The sequence below is a fragment of the Stigmatopora nigra genome, chromosome 1 (assembly GCF_051989575.1).
Source record: "Stigmatopora nigra isolate UIUO_SnigA chromosome 1, RoL_Snig_1.1, whole genome shotgun sequence".
Classification (NCBI taxonomy): domain Eukaryota; kingdom Metazoa; phylum Chordata; class Actinopteri; order Syngnathiformes; family Syngnathidae; genus Stigmatopora; species Stigmatopora nigra.
Window position 1 is genome coordinate 15,453,560 of NC_135508.1, and position 14,343 is coordinate 15,467,902.

Here is a 14,343-nt window from a genome sequence, read left to right on the forward strand (position 1 = left end):
GATCTGTTGTTTGTCCAGGCTAATTATAGTGAAAGGACATGTTAACGGATCACTGGTCATACACAGGACTAACACAGACACAAGAAAGGCCCACCCACAGGCAATAGAATCAATGTATGTATTTTCCATGAACTTATCGCACAATATCTAGCATGTAAGTTTACTACTACCATAAGGCCACAAGAGTTGTTTGGAAACCAGTTCACCACATTTTTACTATGGGTCGCACTCATTTCACATCCAAATTATTCAAAAATGTTCCTTTATAATCTATTGGGAGGCTCGGGGAGCAAACAAAAGTCAAAGCTCTCACAGTGTAGCTACTCCCCGCAAGGCAAGGTACCTGCCATCTTTCAAACCAAGGTGACATTGCCTCATTAGTCAAATGCATCTTTAAAACTTTAGAAGCATGAAGAACCAAGATGTGTAACATCTTATCCAAACAATAAAATTACAAAGTGGAAGCAAAATCTATGCCTCAAACTATGTAGAAAGCATTTTTCCACATGGGCTAATGTTACCGCAGAAGCACACAAACCAATGTAGAAATAGTTGAGGCAGAAGAAAATCTCAACTTTTGTATTAGTGCACACTTCCTAAAACATGTCCTAAGTGCAATCCAACTACTGAAAGTGGAACAAAATGGACATAAAAAATACCTTAAAATGTGTTGTTTAGAAGTTCAAAGAAAAGGATTTTGAATTGTTTTTAATTATAAAATGTCCCCATGCCATCATCAAAGTGTTTTTCGATTAATTTGGTCCTCAATAAACTGTTGATTTGTGATTTAATTGTTGCAACCCTGGTAAATATTAAAAATGTTTAAGACCTAATTGTGTGACCCAACTGCTTTTCAAGGACATTGGGGAAGAATCAATTTTTAAAACATGCTCAAAAATTTCAGAAGCAAAACCCAAATCTAAGCATAAAACCTTAGTGTTGTTTGTCGTTTAAACGATGATTGGAAAATGCTTTTAGCAGTTCAAATATCAAATGAATTGGCCTAACTCACACTGCCTGCACTCCCAATTAAAATGGAATGGACGCCTATTACTACCTTCAAAAAGGAGAGTTCAAGAAAACACTCAAAAGGACTCTTTGTTAAAGTATAAAACAGCTCATATGCATACTTGGCAAATAAACTGCCTGACCTAGATATCATCCTGACACTCCGCACATCCAACCCCCACCAGGTTTGCAGGCGCACAGCTGGCACCATGGTAGCAACCAGGGACCGATGACACCAGCTAAATCGTAACTGGTTCATCATGCATATGAATGACACTGGAGTTGTAAAGGTGTGGTTTGTCTCTATTATGGGCTTTTTTGTAACTCAAATCTTGGTTACTCAACGGCGTAAACACGTTCGGAGAGTGATCACATTTGATGGATTTGGGTCTTGAATACCGTAAGAGTCTTAATCAGCAGGGGGTGCTTCCCGGTGATGCACTCCTGGCACATCAATATAGAACGGCCTAAGTCAAAGGTTTGAGGGGAAAAAACAAACCATGTAGAACAGTACTGACTAAATCAGGCAGAAGGTGTGTTTATGAGGCAGCAGTCGTGGTTGGACAGTCCAATGGTGTTGCAGGTGAGGATGTTTTGCGCCCACTAAATTACCGTATTTTCCAGGCACGCTTTTGTCATAATTTGGCTGGGCCTAACTGTTCTTATTTAGTCTTTTATTTCCTCTTTTACTATTACTTTAACATATAATGTTTTTTTTAGGTTGTGATAAATAAAAAAAACTCCATCCCAAAGATGCTCCTAATACTCCAGTGTGAGTTATACATATTTTTCCCTTTCATTGTGCATTTTTGGGTAGTGTGACTTGTAGTCCCCCCAAAAAAGCCACAATTTCCAATTTAGTTCTCAAAATGAAGTGGCACTGAAGATGGGTGAATAACACGTTTTGACCCCTCATATAGCCTCTGGCAGCCACTAGAAAACACAGCAGATAACCATTCGTCATTCAAGTTATTTCACTGCCACTTACACTCAGACAGTAGGCAAGCAAACTGAGAAAGAAATAGCCAGAAGACTGAATGTACGATACAATCATAAGCAAATAAGAAGTATACCCTTATAAGCCCAGGCAACGTACTGCAGGTTTTTGTTAGGGAAACGATGTGTGTGATAGTGAGTCTATTGAGAACAAATAAGACTGTAGGTATTTGACTCAAACAGTAGTTTCTTTTCAGTGCTTAACACTCTCCAAATTTTGTATAATAAAATAATAATGTTGGATTTTGACAACACTGGCCAACTAGCTGGTCTGGAACTAGCATTCACGTCAAATCAGCGCCCCCTTCGTTTCGGTGTTAGGGTGGTGTAATTGCAGTTTAAATTTATCAAGAGTTACTGAATGTTTTTATTATTATTGTTGACAAAAACTATTTGATGAAAATCATCATTATTGTTTTATCGCCCAGATAAAATGAATGTATTCATTTCTAGCAATAAAGATTTGACAAAGTGCGTGTTGAGCACTAGCATCTATAGCAAGCCATCTTGACTTGTGATACACCATGGACAAATTATTTCATTTAGGGTAATATTAAAATGATAGATTCAACAAGTTGCGCACAAACACAAAGATGCTTGCCCGCTGCAGGCTCCCACAAATATGGCATTAAATGGACCTTGAAGCACCTTAAAAGGAGCGTTACGTAAGATTTGCAGTTCCAATATTTCATAAATGGCTCAAACATTTCAATAGAGATTAAGGAAACTAACATGGATCTCAATGGTTAAGATGTGATTTTTCCATTTTTAGTCTATTTTCAAGACCAAAAGTTATTGTTTAAAATCTGTTTAGAACAGCTGTAACACTCTGCCTCCACCACAGGTGTCAGTTCTATTTCTTATTTCATTTTAATACACATTTGCCAGCAATGAAGTATAAGCTTGGCCTTGCTATTAAAGAATGCTTTGCTCACCTCTTGTTATGAGATCATTATCATACTTGCTTGCAATTAAGTCTAAGCTTTGCTCCTGAAAGACAATTACGAGATAAGTGTCCTGTTTTTGTCTGAGTTGCCGGAGCTGTTGGCTACGTAAACTAAGGTTGGTACCACATTCACAATCAGAATCAATGAGGCTGCATACTAACAGAGCAAAAAATCCCCTTCTATTAGTCAAATGTGTAATGACAAATTCAGAAACAAAACAAGGATATGCAATAGAGAGAGATGGAGACAACTGAAAGGAAGAAACAAATTGTGGCAAACCTGTACGACTTCTCCCTGCAAGGTGATGCACTTTTTAGTGTTCCTACATTACTTTCCTGAATGGTAGATTGACAATAGGTATATGAACAAAGTTAGCATGTTTGTCCTAACGTTGTTTAGCATCTGGATCCTTTGACCAGGACAAGGATAGTTTCTTCATACAGGCACATGATGCGTAGATATAGTGTATAATTGAAATAAAATCATCTTTGTAAATGCTGTTGATGCATTACCAAATGAAATATTTGCCATTTTACTGATATGTTGTTGAAGAAAGCACAGGCCTCAGAAAATACAAGAGCATCTTTCCATCTTTCTGATCAGTTACACTCGTGATAGGGTACATTTTCACAAAAATTTTGAGGGTAAATAAATTATACCAGGCGGTAGGTAACATGACGAAATGTGCAAAACGTGAATCGCTATGGATACTTTCCGGATGCACTCTGTGAGCGCCTCGCATTACTTCTGCATGGCTGTGGATGTAGGTCACACATACACAGAGTCTGAGTACACACCCACATATGCACCCTCTTCACACAAGCAAACGCCTATACTGTATTGACACTGACCTCTAAGCCACATGAAGGCACAACAGTGGGGTCGCGACTGGGCTCCAACTGTCCAAACATTTTACAGCTAAAATGTTTTAATACTGAATATAGGTCCTTTACCCTAATAAATTGGGTAAAGCCCCTCACTTGCCAGATTTCCTGTCACTACTTATCAAGTCTTCTGGGAAGATTTTGCAGTCGGGGGTTGACAGAGCAGCACACGCCAGCATAGTGACACTCAAGTGTCACATTCTCTTAACGTATTGTTTTTTTTTTCTGGTTTAGATGTCAAAGTGGTGGCCTGAAATCCAGCGGGTCATGCGAGTCTGACCCGCTGCCCAGTCCTCTCTTGCAACATCTTGCCAAAGTAGCTCTCATTTGGAAAGTGAATCATCGTGATTTAGGGGGATTTCCACTTTAAATCTCCAAAACATGCCTTGTTTGCTTGTATGAGTTCTTCCCTATGAAGAAAAATGTAATATATTTCAAGCATTCCTTGGGAATGCAAAACATCTGACACAACCCTAGCGTCATTCCCACACCTGAACACGTCAGACAACATGAGATGCAGCGATCAACACCCCAGTGAGCATGTGATTAAGTGAGCGCACGGATTAACTTAATCACTGCAACTGGCACGCTGACTAATGCTGAGTTATAAAAAGTGAGTCCTGATGGGGTACTTCTTCTCAAGACTTAAATAACACAAACAACAATATTTTCCAACTGGGTTTGAGTTTACACGCAAGCTTAGTGGATCATAATTAATAATCAAAAAATTAAATCATTTTGAAGATAAATATTCCACTTAAGTTTGTACATCCTGTTTTTCCAGCTGATTGGTAAAGTATGCTCAATCTGAATGACTTTATTAATAGTTCTTTGGCCATTAAATACTGAGATTTGTCAAAATGTTTAACCATGATATTTTTCAAACAAATTATTGTTGCAATGTAGAAAAATACTACCGAAGAAAGTTTGTTTTTAAACTTCAATTTAAAGCTTTATAGCATAAATGTGGTCTATTGTCCACTCCTAAATTCACTTTAACTATTCTGATCAGGTCGCACTGGGTTTTACGCATTGAATCATCTGGTCGTTAATGTTGCACACCCATTGGAAGATCTGATATAATACAAAAATCTACATGATGCCCCTTTGGAGAAAAAGATGGGAATTTTGTCACTCTATCCACAAAGTGTAGATCAACAACACATGCATGCAAAGCCACTTCCTGTCTTTTCATGTTTTCTGCTTGCCATATGGCAGGCACAAGGCCACTTACGATTGTTTTTAGCCAAGGATCTTTCCATTTCTATCGAAGTGAGACAACGCGAAACGACATTAGGAAAGGCTGTTGGAATTTTAGAAATTCTTAAGAAAAGTACCTTTAACGGCTCTTTAGCATATAACTCCAACGTCATGAGGGGGGCATCTTTTTCACAGAAAAAAGACCCCATTAATAAATGGCTTTCAAATTTAAATGTCATTGTTACTCAAGTTTTGTGCTGTCATTTAACTGTTGTTGTAAATTTGGAAAACCTCTCAAGAATAATGGCAAATACATGGTTGATATATTTTTAAATGCCACTTGTGACCTAACTGAAGGAGGATTTCCAAAACTTTGAGATTCTCCCACGCACCCCCCCCCAAAAAAAAACCACTCATTTGTTTGTTGCACAGAGAGATTTTGATAAATGTTTGAAAGGATCAAAATCCCCATTTATTTTCTATTACTAATTCTTCACAGCAGCAATATTTTAAAGCAATTTGGCACGGGAAAAAGTTCACCATATTTTCTTACTTAGTCAGCAACAATTACTGCTGCATGGTGGTGGTTCGGAAAACCAGAGTCAAATTCGCTGTAAACACTGTTATACTTTCCTGTGTTTAAAAGGAAGCCTTTTTTTCATTTTAACCTGATGACCTATTCACCAAATGAAGGAAAGGTGGTTCGGAAATTTGACATTCCAACGAGGCCCAATCTCGACCAAAATACACAAGTCCATGTAGGTATCTTCCTTCTGACCTCATCTTTTCCCTCTGAGCTATTTCAGATTGTTTCCACTTCTGGATAGAAAATACTTGCTATAGCAATGTAGTCACCTGATCAAAATGGATAGCTCCTGGAAAAATGAGTCGACTTCTGTTTGTACTTCGGATATGAACTACATGTAGTAAATGAGTAATGAAAAATAAAAATGACATTAGACAGACATCATTGACCTGGACCGAACATCATCCTACTCTTCTAAACAAACATTAAGCACACAAAGTAAAAAAAAAAAAATGTTTACCGCTTGAGCTGCCATTCACACTCTCTGTGCTAGATTGCGAAAGAGTGCTCCTGTGGCGGAGGGGGTGCGTCGTGCTGGGGCTTCCCACAGGCGTTGAGGTGCGGGAGAAGATGCCACTGAAGAAGCGTATCAACCTCCTTTCACTTGAACGTCCACCTTCTCCTCTCCGAAGATACAGCGCGGCGCCGTCCTTATGTTCTGCCAGATTTTGCAGGTCGCTGTTGTCCAGCGTCCGATTCTTGCCGGCATGCGCCCTCTCCCAGCGACTGATCTCGAACGCGGGATCTGTCTTGTTCAAGATGGCCCCGACTTCTAGCGTCTGGCTCTTCTCTATGGTGCCGAGGCGAGGGCGTTCCGTGGGGCTCTGGAGCTCGCCGTCGGCTTGGATGACCTCCTGACCCACGCGAGCGGAGCTACTGGATTGTTTGTCCTTCATTCGCGATTGCAAACGAAGCCGCTCACTAGCTGTCCTGTGCCGAAAGCTAAAGCTGCGGCGTAGTATGCCGGAGGACTCCTCTTGAGGTTGCCGGGTTGAAGGTGTCGTCCCGTTTAAATGCGGCGTCATCTTTCCTTGGTCTAAAGACTGAGAGCTCTTTTCCAAACTTTTTGACTTGAAGAGTTTCTTGATCTTCATCACTCTGCTGCTCACCACATCGTCAATTGAGTTTCTCCTCGTTGAAACATTCTCCAATGTGTTTGAAGGTGGCGATTCCTGTGAATTTGTCAATGTGGGGGCTTTCTTCTTGGTCATCTTTTCCTTGCGAGCCAGTTTGAGCCTCACCAACTCCAGTTGACCTGTGCTATACGCCCTGACGTCCCTCATTTGGTTTTGTGTGGACAAATCATCCGATTCATCGTCCACTTCTTGGACTTGTTCCAGTAGACCACTGCGCTGGGCATCCAGGGAGGCTTGTTGCCTAAGAGCCCCCACTTTAAGCTTCTCCAACGTGCCACCTCCATCTTCCACTGTCTCCTTTTTCACCAGCGTGAGGGAGATGCGGTACACTGTTTTCCTCTTAGCTGTCCCTCTCTCCATCCCTTCAGAACAGTTCCCATCCAAAAGGAACATGGCCAAACCGATCAAAAACTCATTGCATCTCCTAGAAAAGTCTTCATAAATATCCTGTTTGTAGTCTCCATTCAGACAGCTTAGTCCACATTTCTCAACACGTTAAACTAGTTAAACAGCACCGGTATGGAAAAGTGCAAGACCTTTGAGTGACTTCCCGGCATCCAAATGCGCAAAGATCCGACAGGAAATACATTCCAACTAAATCCCAGCAGAACTCATCTGGCCTCTCGAGCTCTCTCCCCGAAAAAGGGGGAGAGAACAACCCGCAGGTGTCTCGCCGACTTCAACTCGCAGCTCTTCCCACCTTGGGCGCGTGCTCCCCTGTCAGTCAGCGCCGCAAGAATCCAACATCAGCGGCTTTACATCGTTCGACTCCGGGATGCGTGCGCACGAGCGGCGCCGCCATGCGAGAGAATCTACCTCCGCTCCGCCGGCCGTCTCGTTAAAACGAGCTTCATTTCAAGACGAGGACCGCCGGGAATCCTTGACAACAATTTCGACGCAACCTCCATTGAGGTCTCAACTCAACTGTGCACGGACCGGCACGGATAAAACACGAGCCGGACTTTCTAGCAAGCTCCTTTTGAACGACTTTTTCCTGACATCCCTTTCCCCACACCGCCCGAGTCGGTATGAGCAAGGGAAATGTTTGTTACTTATTTCCCTTTAATGCATTTTTCGCAATTAGAGGCAGGCCAGTAAAAGTGGACGCGTTAGATCCATCTCGCGTTTTAGTTCATGCAAAAAGGGGCGGGGTCAGACGCTCCATCCTGCAGTCACTCAAGTTCGTCAGTAACGCCCGGGTAGGCATGGAACCCGAGCCAGCTCGCTTGTGTCTCACCACAAACATTGAATGTCTGGTGTGGAGATGCTGCGTGAACTGTGCAAAGGGTAGCTTAGTTCACTTAATCTTGAACTTCATGCTTACATTTCATTTACTTCATTGTAAACAACAAAGGGGTTAACAAACCCACAATTGGCAGAATAGTATTAAATAATATAGTGTCCTGATATTTTTTTCCATTCATTTTCTGAACCTCTTTTTCCTTACTAGGGTCATGGGGGATGCTGGTGACTGGTACACTCTGCATCAGGGCCAGCCCTTCGCAGGGCACAAGGAGATGGACAACCATTTGAACTCACACTCATATCTATGTGCAATTTAGAGTGTTTAATCATAGGATTTCTTTCTTTGGAATGTGGGAGGAAACTGGAGTACCGGGAGAAAACCCACAAAATCCAAGGGAGAACATGCCAACTCCACACGAGTGGATCGATCTAGATTTGAAGCCAGTACCCCACAGCTGTGAGGCTAACCACTCAAGCCGCCGCCCCCCCCCCCCCAATATTATTTGTTATAAAATAAATAAAAACAATTCATTCGACAGTCACTGACAGAATTAGTTATAACAAAATATAACGTACATAAACATATCAGGGCGGACCGGTGGCGTGATCCGTTAGCCCGCCGGCCTCACAACTCTGGGGTCCTGGGTTAAAATCCAGCTCGGTCCACCTGTGTGGAGTTTGCATGTTCTCCTGGGCCTGCGTGGGTTTCCCACAGCTACTCTGGTTTCCTCCTAAATTGCAAAAACATGCACAGTAGGCTGATTGGACACTAAATCAATTACATACGAAGGGAGTTTGGTTCCGTCTTTCTTGTGTATAGTGACAGGTATTGGCTCGTCAAGAAACATAGGTGTCTGATCAGCATTGCCAGTCTGAGCCAGTGGGTAAGAGTGCTTTTTCCTCAACAGCTTCTCATCAAAGTCAGACAACATTGGAAAGAAGCTGTTGTCTTTCAAGTGCCAGGCTAGTATTTTTGCTGTTCTTTCGTGCAATAAAAATAAGGTAACTCCTTCCTTACACTATGAAAAGTTAAGAATAAAATCTGCAGAAATTTCAACATGCGTAGTTATACAAATTTGCCTTCGGACCAAAAGTTGCTGTGCAATATGAAATAAATAAAATAATCAACTGAAAACATCACCATTGGCAAGCAGACTATTTCCAGCCACACAACAAGAAACAATAGCAAATTTACCTCACATATGGCCATTTACAAAAAACATAAAATAAGAGTTGGATGAACTTAACCAATTTTAACCCAGGATAACAAGTTTTAGATTTTTGTAATGTTTTCAAAACATTTAGTAAATAAAATGGGCAAACATCTTGATATCAATTAAGAAAAATACTACAAGTCGTCCTGAAGTGAGGACAGTGAGTTAAGGACATTTTCAATTTTTCAATTATGCTGAAGTGTTTAATCGGCAAGGTCACTTTCAAGGTTTCATTTCAAATTTGTGAGTTCAACATGAAGCGCAGCGTTCACTCACTCAACCATTTGATGTTGACAGTGCAATGTAATGATGGTAAACGCACACCTGAAAGGCTACAGTGGCAAGGGGTACATCATCTCCCTCCCCCATACTGCCACCCACCCCCTGGAGACAGTAAAAAAATGGGTCAGTGTGTTAGCAAAAGGAAGAGGGGGAGGGCAGGTTGAGGAAAGTCCTAAGCTGCCAGGAAGACACTCGCCAACATGAGCACCATCAAAAACCAACCACAGAAATTGATTTTCACAGCAGAAACAAAACATTTCTGGAGAAGAATCATTAAATATTGCCTGACGCCCACACAGTTTATGGGTAGGGTAATCTCCATGGTAACCAGTGAGCGCTTTGGGTGTAGACTGTGAGGCTTCAAATAGATTTCTGTGAAACACAACTGTCGCACCTCGGGAATGTTCAGCTCCAAAGCTTTGTGAGATGTTTGATGTGAAATTGTGGGTGATATTTCGTAGTTGATCTGTGGCTAACCCAATGGTCCAAAGTGAAATAGCGGGATAGTTGCAGCATTTTTTCAAGCAGCAGCAGCAACAAATACAACAAATACATTAGTAATGTTTGACCCACTTTGAATGGCCTACATCTTCCCTCACCTAACTACCAGAACCCCCCACAGAGAACAGAATCCCTTGTGAGGTATTATTGATTTCCTCTAGTTTCTGGGTAAAATATTCAAAGAGACATGAAGCTCGTGCCATTTTCCTTCCCAACATGCCTTTTTGGGGGGGGAATTATGTCAATTGGTGTGCTTACATTAAAAAATTAGACCATATCAATTTGAGGTTGAAAATGCTTCAGTCCAAAATGATTTCAGAAAAAAAGACAAGATCATAGGTTTACACTAGTTTAGCTCCAGATAGTAGGGCATACACTACAGTTAAATAATATAAATATTGCCACCCACGTAGTATTGGGAAGATGCTGAGAAATTCCAGCATTCCCAAATGGCAAATGCAACCAACTGCTGCCACCTGCTGAGCATCATCTAACTGTGCACTTTGTCAACAAAATATATCCCACACGCCTCTCACTCACTTGAATGAAGGATACAGACGGTTTAATTAGAAAGTGTTCATTATTTCAAAGGGACAACAACAGATATTGGGGAGCTAAGGTAGCGCGTAGAGGGAGAGGAACGTAGAAGGTGCAGATGAACTATGACCGCAAGATGCCTTTGCTTCGGCAAAGGATTTCTTACAAAAAATAAGTAGCTGACTAGACTAAAAACGAGTGATCGGTGTTATATCTTGGAAATGTGGACAAAGGACGAGGACAGAAGGACTAGACTGAAAACGAGTAATTGGTGTTATATCTTTGAAATGTGGACAAAAAAGGAGCATAAAACAATAATAAAAAAAAAAACAATCGCAAGGCAAAAGGAGACAAACAACCATTCACACTGACACTTATACCTAGAAGCAATTTAGAGTGTCCAATCAGCCTACCATGCATGTTTTTGAAATGTGGGACGAAACCGACGTACCCCGATAAAACCCACACAGAGTGAGAACATGCAAACTCCACACAGGTGGACCGACCTGGATTTGAACCCAGGGCCGCCGGCCCGTCCTCAATTAAAGTAGTTGACTAAATTATTTACACGACAAAATATTTGGTAACCCCAAAGAAGAAATTTGCAGGTTTAAATTTAAGGAGACTATCTTGGATGATTGTCATTTTGAAGAAAAAAAGCTTGGTATGCATCCATCATCTGCATGTACATTCCGTCCTGTTTTAATTCGTGTCTTTCAAAGGCAATGTCATCTTCCCACTTTTTTTGTTCCACCATAATTCTTTGTTGGTGGAGGCGTGGCTCCAGGGATCAGATTTCCCTGCAGTTATGTTTAGAATCACTCCCTATCCACAAAACAGGGAGCTCTTTATAGTGAGCTGGCTCATTTCAAATTTCTGTTAGAATATGAATTGAGTGTAGTCTAGCTCAAGGGGTGTCAAACTCAGTTTGGTTGCCGTGCCAAATTAATGCAAACTAATTCTCAAAGTGGATTAGATGACTAACGCCTCAATGGTACGGAAAGAGGAGTCTGCACAGGCAGTTTATTTAATTGGAAATCTATCATTGTCAAAAGCAGGCAATGAGTTAATTTGGTGTCACTTCTTTTTTTCCCACTTCTGTTTTAGGGTACACACAGGTGGATCATTTCCTATTTAATTTGAGGGATGTTCCCAGATGTTTCTTGTTTGTTTATTGATTCCTGCTGATTTTGGAGCATTTACCGGTTTCTTCCTTTTTGGTTTTGGCTCCCTTGCCCAAAAAAAATGAAAGCACTGAATGAGCCACAAACTACCCGTCAGGTGGAACAACTCTATGGGCGGATTAGAGCTCCTAGTGGGCCTCTTCCAGGCCATAGACCACACCTTAGACCCCCTGGCCTAGCCCTACAAACAGTGGCATGGAAGAGTTTAGGCATACCCAAGGTGGCCACATTTTTGCAAACAAGAAAAATCAGATGATAAACGAATATAACTTCAACCCTGCATTCATAATTAGATGGATCAAACTGCATCGCGCATCCCGAATCACCTTGGTTGGTGTCTGGTTTCGCGGTCTGCCCATTTGCCACCTTCACAGGAAGATCCAAGAGCATTGTTGCGCCGAAGACAGGAAGTCTATTTATATACCTGCATGTTATCCTTGTGGGACTTGACTCTGCTATTGTTTGGGTCGGCGTCCGGCGCTTCCCTTCAAAGGGGAGTATTTAGAGAACAGGGAAACAGGCGACCTTGTACAGCTGCAGCTGCCGGTGTCTCAGCATCATGACATTGACACATGCAACGTTGCATTTATCAGGGAGCCAAAACCAATTTCATCAGGGAGGCCCTGCGAGCACCCCCCTCCACACACACACACACACACACACAAACAAACTTCTAACTTCCACTTCTTGCCGAGACTCGCAAACCACTGTCTTTCATGTTTAAAGTAATCCCGATGTTCCAATTCACCTGAATGTGCCAAACTGAACAGCTGCGTGAACATGTATTTAGATTATGGCAATGTTCCATTTTGGTAAGTTCCATCTGCGTTGACAGATATGAAAGAAATTTGAGATACTGATCAGCCTCAGTCATGTGTTTGTGTTTTGACTTGTTGGGCGACATTCACACTCTCTACTGTAATGTGCTGAATGAGGAAAAAGGGTTGTGGGTCATTCCAGACCAGAGTGAACATTTTGAGTTATACCCTTCAGGTGAAATTATAAAACATGCAGTTTGAGTCAATTGACTTTTTTTGAATAACTAAGAGAAAAGAATACTTGATATTTTTTTTGAAATACCAAAGAAGTTTGCAGTAACCCCATAAAATGTTATTTTAGTCTTGTCCCGCCCACTTCTCCAGTGACCAAATTGAATCTCAAATTACACTGATAAAAGCAAATATGAACTAAATTTATGGGGCGCATATTTGTTTCAATGCGTTTTCTTGTAACTGTGGGACTGAAAATGTGATTGAATTTACTAACTCTATCGTATTGCCTCTAGACTATTGTTTTTTTCATTTAGCAGCACATATCTAAGTTAGTCTTTGAATTACCAGCAAGAGCTAGCTAGATAAACACTTACTAGCTTCTACTCTTGGAAAAACAGCTAATGTTAGTACGAAGTGGCAACACTGTTACTTTGATTATGTTAGATATCAGAAATATTTATTAAATCAGGGGTGGGCAAATTATTTTACAAAGAAGCGCAATGGATGCAGCATTGATTCCAACCGATCATGTGGGCACCTTTTCACCAATCTGGTGTATTTCACATTTCTACAAATGTATATGCTTATTGTCGTATAACTGGATCGGTCGGAATAAAAACTTAAACTCACAGTGGCCTTTCCAGGAGCATTCGAACAGCTCTGGACTAAATCAAGTAATAAAAAGCATTCATACTAATCTGTAAAAAGAATTACTCAAGCCTTTGATAGTTTAGTACCTATTAGTGATGAATACAGTTTGTACACTCTGTTCAAATGTTTTATCTGAAATAATGATCATTAGCTCTCAGCCTGTAGATAAGCAAAAAGTGCCCATTAAGTCGATCCAATTTACGGGAGAGGCTTCTGAAAGCGTGGTCTGAAATTTCTCAAAATTACCCCAACAAAACAACAGTTAGAACGGCAAACCATTCTAATGGTGAAGCATTATTTACTTAAAATAAAGTTTGAAAGAGAAAATCATTTTTTACGATAAAATTCATTATTTGCAACATTCTCGTGAGCTAGCTATATATTCTAATAATTTTACAGCCCATTTGATGATTCAAATATGACTTCATGGAAAACAACTGTCTGTGTGACTGGCTCCTACCATTTGAACAGTAGAGTGGCAAAGCAGAAAATCAGAGAGGTATATGCTTAACAAATATTGAAGCCAAAATCTGAAATTATCCTTATAGTGTTTCTGTCTTCTTATAAACCAGTGCCCTATTCGTGAATTCACTTGCACCTTTCTCTCACAGTTGCTCAATTTATCATGAAAACATGATCCAACACTGGTCAGGTGGACACTTGATCCTCAGCACTGTGCCATTCAGGCTCAGCTTACTGTTTGACCATGAGGAGAAGAGTGGAAGTATAACCATTCTGAATGTAAATGCCAATCTATATTCTTGTGTTCTAGCATGTAGTATCTATGTATAGGCTTTCCATTGGCAGTATTAATAATCATCAATTACACCATTGGTCATTGTTATGCAAAACAAAGGGAAGATAAAGAAAAGAGAACGTCAGTCAAGCTTTGGCCCGATCTGGTCTGAGCTCTTGTTTGGGAACGGAGGAGCATTTGTGATCCCACTGAACACACAGCTTAGAAGACAAAGACAGAGGAC

The 14,343-nt window shown here is 41.0% G+C and overlaps 1 protein-coding gene across 7 annotated transcripts in view; it reads right to left on the reverse strand.

Annotated features, from left to right (window-relative positions):
* agap1 (ArfGAP with GTPase domain, ankyrin repeat and PH domain 1) overlaps positions 1 to 14,343 on the reverse strand; it is a 62,571-nt gene that overhangs the window by 45,248 nt on the left and 2,980 nt on the right. For 2 of the 7 annotated variants that reach the window (XM_077712051.1, XM_077712007.1), the window contains exon 1: positions 6,082 to 7,786. The exons of 3 other annotated variants lie outside the window; for them this stretch is intronic. In XM_077712051.1, the coding sequence (XP_077568177.1) occupies positions 6,082 to 7,150 (1,069 nt within the window). In that variant the 5' untranslated portion in view covers positions 7,151 to 7,786. Of the gene's footprint in view, positions 1 to 6,081; positions 7,787 to 14,343 lie in introns of those variants that run through there. 2 more of the 7 variants (XM_077712016.1, XM_077711999.1) reach the window with 1 other exon arrangement.